The sequence below is a fragment of the Pinus tabuliformis genome, chromosome Q (assembly GCF_031772625.1).
Source record: "Pinus tabuliformis cultivar Carrire ecotype Pingquan chromosome Q, CPIR1, whole genome shotgun sequence".
Classification (NCBI taxonomy): domain Eukaryota; kingdom Viridiplantae; phylum Streptophyta; class Pinopsida; order Pinales; family Pinaceae; genus Pinus; species Pinus tabuliformis.
The window spans coordinates 1048422393-1048429518 of record NC_142296.1 but is presented as its reverse complement, the minus strand read 5'-3'; the positions used below and the strand labels follow the sequence as shown (position 1 = coordinate 1048429518).

Sequence of the window (7126 nt, the reverse complement as noted above, 5' to 3'; positions counted from 1 at the left end):
CTTCTGATGCTTGATAGAAAGCCTTGATAATTATCACGAATCAATGATAATTTCAAGGGATAAGAATTTATTCACGTAGACAGAATAAGCAATTTACAAAGTGGATCCTGATGTCACCTACATATCCAGATTCAACCACTTGTTTTCTGCCAAATAAAAGGGAATCCAGCTTCACAAAACAAACAGTTAATGAATGTGGACATGCATTTAAGAGAGTGGAAATCATTGAATTCAAAGGGAAAATGCACATTATAAAGGGTTTCTCAGGGAAGGATGGTAGTTTAGATGTCAATATCAATAAATTACAATCATATTTCTAACTTTCACCTTTACTATGAAAGGCCACAAAGAAAGAAACCACAAAATAGTTTGTTCTAGTGTGATCATTCCAACAACCTAAGAGTACCATGTAGATTATTCATGACAATCGGGTTATTGGATATTGGGAGAGAATATAATACGATTTCTTACTACCAAGTGATTTCTTTCTCAAGATATGCTCTAAATCAACCTGGATATCCCAAGGTTTGAGACATGTTACAACTTACCCCATAACGTCAGAAGATAAATGACAAACAGAAAAGTAAAAAGAACACAAACTCCAGAAAGACCTGTTAGACAATACATGGTGATACTCAAATGAGCTACCCCATGACTAAAATAGCTGATTATTTACTTTTAGCCCACAGAAGGCCTTCATATCATGCCTCTCGTCTTCTCCCACATTAATAGTGACATCCTTGCACATCCTACAATAGATGTTTTGCAGGACAAATAGCCATATCATAACTAAGGATGCCACACTACTGATAATATCATTAGATAACATCAAGCATGATACCTGTAATTGGAAGGCACAATTCCGTAAAGCTCCAAGGCACAATACTTAATAGACTACAAGTGAATGAGAAAAATTACAGTTCATTTTCGTTTGAATATGGTAAGAAGAGTTTTAACAGCAGTGCTTCTGAAATTTAGCTATTCAAGACGTATTGGTGCTCATTTTTCACGGTCAAATAAAAAAGATGCGGGGAAGAGAATCTAAACAGAGGTATAGAGAAAAAGGCCCATGGAATTGTCCCCAGTAAAACAGATTGCTCTATTGCACTTAGTTTAGGAAAAAACAAATCACCAATTAGAGAACGATACATTTGTTTGCTTCAAATATTTTACAACAAGCACATACAGATTCAAACCCCAATTTCGAGTCTAGACACACAGTCAACATGAGGATTATATGCATAGATTCTATTTTTACAGCAATCTTAGCAGAATGAAGAACATCTTTAGAACCACAGTAACTAGTAGAGACTGGTTCTTTTCATCATTTTGAAGAACTCATCTGGGTCAACTTCACCATCGCCTACATGAAACACAGTATAACATAATTTCCTGTTAGGGATAGAGAGATCAAAGTGTCCTCCCGGAGCCAGCTGGTAGGACTTATATAAAATTAGTAGTAATTAAGTACTCGAGCAATATTTCAAAATGCAAATAGACTGAAATAAAGAAATGTACTAACTTCCGGTAACTTGTGTTTTAATTAATCATAAAGGAGCTCTTACCATTACGGTCCGCTTCATCAATCATCTCATATATCTCCTCTGCACTAAAACTCTCGCCCAGTTCCCTGGCCATTCGTTGAATGTCTGCAGCAGAGATCTTTCCCTAACAAACATCGAGGAAAAACCAATGGCATAAATCCTTCCAGCAATGAAAGCATGCATTAAGAGAACTAAATATTAAAATACTTACATTTTTATCCTGATCTATTTCACGAAATGCCCTTGTCAACTCTTCCCTCGTATCTCGCTCTCCAATTTTTGCAGTCATCATGTATGCAAACTCATCAAAGTCTATAGTGCCACTCCCATCTTTATCAACGTCTGCAATCATCTGCCTTATTTGCTGCGGGAACCAAATTACAAGTTATGAAAATGGAAAGCAAACGTTCCTTAAAATTCGAGGAAAAAGGAGTTTGCACAAACAATATAAAGAATCTCATATACCATATATCAAAGTAAATGAGACAGTAAAAGGAAATCAACAAACAAGCTCTTTAACTACATGAAAAGTAAGCATTTCAGAAGCTTTCACAATCCAATATACAATATATCATTTTGGGATTATTTGTATAGAGTAAGTCATTAATGCATGACCCATCTCCCTTGAGCATTAATTAGAATGGCCAAATTTCTAATCATATTGAATAGTCGACATAGCACTCACTGCATCCTGTGATGCTCACAGGGTTGAACAATTGCAATTGGAACTAGCGAAATGAATCACATAGCATTAACTATCACCTCCGTAGCTTGCACCCAATAATTAGGACTTCCTGGAAGATCACCCCTCCTAAGACCCTTCTAGCTTAAGCACGCTTAACCATGGAGTATTTCCCTACAATCAAGCCCACTTAGTTTCCTACTCCATTTGCAAAACCTTAGCAAGTATTGTGCTTTATGAACCATTCATTAAAGCAAGCTCCCTTGACTCTTTATTTAAGAAATGTGGGAACAACTTTTGCAGTGCAACATATGAGATATCATTTTTGGGATTATCTATGTAGAGTAAGTCATCAATGCATGGCCCATATGACCAAATTTGCCATGATACCTAGTAGTCCACCTTAGATGTTAGCACACATTGCATCAGATCATGCTCACAGGGTGAAGAAGTGGGATTGAAGCTACTACTTCACCTGTGCGAGCATCATCAGATGCAGTGAGATCTAATTGAATATCCAATATTCTGAGATATTTGGTCATTCCGACTAATGCTCATGGGATATGAGTCATTCATTAATTGCTTACTTTAAAGTTTATGCAGATAATCCCAAAAATGATGTCATATATGAAAAGTAGCCTACTGTTAATTTAATTTTCTGATATTGATTATAATTTCAACCAAGTTGCATGGAAACAGATGCAAATCCACCAGATTGCTGAAAACTCAAGATCCATATATGGGAAAATGATATATAGAGATATAGAGAGAGATAGATAGGTAAATATTTCATACAAAGAACACAATGAACCAGGAACGTAGAAAAATCAAACATCTAAATAAATTTCACTCTAAATCACAGTCACAAACTTACAAATCCAGAGTGCTATAGGAAACTCAGAATTTTGTGTTTTAGAATGGGGAAGGGGCTATTTTATAGGCAAAAGTTAAGTTTTTGGGTTCCCCACATTACCTTTTTCTATCTGTTATTTTATTTTTCTATGAATTTTTCCTAAATGGATTATTTTGGAGCATAAGTCTGTCAGAAGTTTCTAATAAGCTGGAAATAGATCTTGAGTGGAAGATCAGATTGTATCTCTTGTTGAATTGGACAATTTCTCTAAGAAAAGGTTGTTGGGATTTTCCGTGGTTAGGGTTTTCCCATGATAAATTTTGTGTCTCTTGTTTGGCTGTCTCTCTATGATATTACTGGCTTTATTGTTTATACCATTGAGATTTTCTGTGTAATTGCTTAATGATGAATGTGACACAAGACAAATTAATGAAGTAATCATTGGAAGTAATTATCAGGCTTGAAAATCTTGAAAAATCAACATGGCATCAGAGTTATGGTGAAAGAGCAGCCTTGAAGAACTAAGCTAGGACTAAGGATTTACCGCAGATATATCACTGTTTCATTCTTAAGGAATCACAGAGCAGCACATTGAGTTGGCTTATATTCTAACTGAGGATCAGATAGCCAACATTTAAGCACCCAGATTTATGTTACAAAATGGCAATGGCAGACCTTTGCTACTCTGAAGCAGACCTTTGAGTTCACCAATTGAGGCGGAATGAAAGGACATACTGATGACTGAATACAGGCTCATAATTTAGAGTTTGAAAGCAAGAGAATTTATGATTTAATATTTATGAATGTGCTATGCTAATCATGCACAGGGGCAAAGTTTATTTTCTTTGATATGGTAATTGAAAGGACATTCATGAGTTTACAATGAAGAAGAGGCCGAATTCCTCATCAAGTTTGGAGATCGAAAGAATACAGGCTCATAATTTTGAGTTTGAAAGCAATAGAGTTTATGATTTAATATTTATCAATGTGCTATGGGGCAAAGTTTATTTTCTTTGATATGGTAATTGAAAGGACATTCATGAGTTTACAATGAAGAAGAGGCCGAATTCCTCATCAAGTTTGGAGATCGAAATTCTCTTGTGAAGACCAAGTCATTTTCAGAACTAAAGTTGTCCTTGTAAAAGAACAAATTATTGCTATTACTACAATGTTCTGAGAAAGTTGAGCTACTTGGTTTGGAAGGGCCGAAAATGTTCAGCTGAGAATACATAGTTGCAATGCTAAGCTTGCAAGAATTCCATAATTGATTGCCAGTACTGCCTATATAAGCAGTAACAAAGTATGCTGAGGGTTTGCTATATTTCCTTTCTTTGATGAAGACATCTTAGTTTTATAAAGTAGTATTTACTGGAGATATTGTTGGTAATCATAAGGATGTTCTAGAGAAACCTTGAAGATTTGTAGATATGGCTTGATTCACAGTGCTGGAGGCAGAATACAAAGCCTACAAAAGCTATGATGGACCATTAATCTTGATACATTTGCTTGGACTGGTACCAAGATGGAACATCCTTGACTGATTGATGACATGATGGATTTCATCACATATGCAGAGGCATGGGGACACTATGGTTTTGGGCATTTGGATATGGAAAGAAAATTTACATATGGCAAAGCCTGTTGGACTTACAAAGGGTGTCAATGGAATTTGGAAGCCTAAGGGTTTGTAAACCCTAGAAGACAAGAAGTTTTGAAAAGCCCAAAGGTTTATGGATAAAACCCTAGAGCTAGACATAGATCAATGTTTTTGCTAAAAGAATAAACCCTGGCTCATGCAAGTAAGCAAAAGGAAAGCAACATGCTGATGATGAGGATGAGGATGATGAGTTTGCAGATGGATTTCATTTCTGCAAGAAAGCAAGGATCAAGATGGAGTTGTCAATTCCCTACAATCCTCAAAGATAAGTACTACATATCTTTCTTCCTTGATTGTTATCATTTCATTTTTTGTCTTTGTTTCTTTTGTTCGGTTATAATCGTTCTTCCATGGGCCTCTTAGTGAGAATTGCAGGTACATTGTGAAGGCTGCCAAGGCTCTGGCAGAGAGTGGAAGTATTGGAAGAATGAAGCAAAATTTGTGGCAAGAGGATTCTCCCAGGGTCAGTGATTCGTGGAGGGAGAAATTGTACTAACATCTATAATCGTACCTGATCACTGGAAGGGCTCCTAGTTCAGAGGGAGCAGGCAGGCCAGCAAGTTTGAAGGATGTCATTGTGCCGAGATCTATGGAAAGTCAATGATGACTTCAAAGTGGATTTACAAGATCAAGCATTTGGTATATGGCAGTATAGAGAAGTACAAAGTGAGGATTCTCCAAGGAAGAGGGAGAGGACTATGAGGAAACATTTGCTCCAATTGTCATGAAGAAGTGTACAACGAAAAACCTTTGGATTTTGAGGTATGTGAGAGGGGATCTTATGTTTGCAAACAAGAAAAAGCTTTGTACGAACCTCAAGCTTGGTATGGATATCTGAGAAATTTTGGTTGATCGTGTTTCTAATGACTATGGAAGAACTCACTTGTCAAAAGGAGCAACAATGGTAGAACGATTTGCTTCCGTGATAGAGGGAGCAGTCATGACAAAGGGAGTTGATCTCTGTTATGAAACCAGCTCAAGAAAAGATAGAAAAGATAGATCAACGCCTTAGAATTCAGCCTCTTCGAGGGGGCAACCTCCTTTACATTACATAAATGAACAATTCTTGGATGATTCAAACGACAAAACCTCCTTTCTATATATAGGAGTCTAAGGAGTCACAATATAATCCAACCGACCTAACAATAATAATATAAAGCGACAAAAATAACAATAGAGGGATTCTATGGGGCACAGTAGTAACAATATGGGGGCAATAGGGGCACAACAATATTAATAAGGGGTATAACTACAATAGTAATGGGGTAATCACTAGTATTATAGGGACCCAACATGCCCCTCTCCTTCAAAAAAGTGTTGTCCTCAACGATTGCGTAGTTCTGGATACTTCTGCATGAAATTCTCATCCTCCCATGTGGAATCTTCGGCGGATAAGTTCTTCCACTTGATAAGATACTCTGAAATTGAACGATTCCGTAGCTGTCGAGTTCTTGTTTCTGTGACTACTTCCAGTTCCAATATAATCTTTCCTTCCTCATCAAGTTCTGGCAATATTGTTTGAACTGGGAGCTTGTCGCCTATAACCTTCTTTAAACATGAAACATGGAAAACTGGGTGCAATCGAGAAGCTGCAGGAAGCTCCAATTTGTATGCCATAGTACCAATCTTTTGCAACACCTTGTACGGACCATAATACTTTGGTGATAATTTATTATCCTTCTTAGCTTGCTTGAGGGACATTTGGTGATAATTTATTATCCTTTCTATTGCATCGTATGCAATGAAGATCAAACTTTTCTCCTTGGAACTGTCTACCCCCCGCCTCTAAAACTATTCCTTCCTCTACCTCTTCGGCCACCTCTTCCTCTAGAAGAATCTTGTGCACGATTCTTCTCTTTATGTGCAAGACATACAGCTTCTTTAGAAGACTGAGGAGTTGTCTTCTTCCCAAAAGCTTTCTATCTCTCAGCAAACTTCTTCTCAAGGGAGTCAAAGGTAATCTCCTTAAGGTTTCCACTTGCTTGCAATGACTCAAGATAATGTGAATAGGTGGGATATAGTGCCTTGATATAAGCTATGAGAGGAATATCTATCTCAACACCAGTGGCTTTTATATCATGCATAATGGATCTTACTTCTGATGCTAAGACAAGAGGGTTGTCATTTTTCAGAGTGTGAGTCATACAATTCCTTCAATTTCTTTAAAGCTTCAAAGGCATTTGAAAATGGCAAAATATGGCAACTCGCCTCTTCATTTACCGATGTTGCAATCAAGGCATAGGCCTTCTTGTTCTTGTTTTCCCAAATGGCAAGCTCCTTATCTGAAGTGGGCTTTTCAGGTGCATTGTCTCCTTCTTCTTCACAAACCACTTTCCACAACTCACTGAAAATGAGGGTGTGTTTTATCTTCCAGAACCACTCAGGGTAGT

General features: G+C 37.1%; 1 protein-coding gene across 1 annotated transcript in view; it reads right to left on the bottom strand.

The window, feature by feature from the left end:
- Positions 1 to 1075: 1075 nt before the first annotated feature.
- The window catches only part of LOC149223097 (putative calcium-binding protein CML13), an 82231-nt gene continuing 76180 nt past the window's right edge, over positions 1076 to 7126 (bottom strand). The window contains exons 5-7 of the mRNA XM_089385760.1: positions 1756 to 1908; positions 1566 to 1668; positions 1076 to 1363 (exon numbers count right to left, since the gene is read on the bottom strand). Coding sequence (XP_089241886.1) covers positions 1302 to 1363; positions 1566 to 1668; positions 1756 to 1908 — 318 coding nt within the window. The 3' untranslated portion in view covers positions 1076 to 1301. The remainder of the gene's footprint in view (positions 1364 to 1565; positions 1669 to 1755; positions 1909 to 7126) is intronic.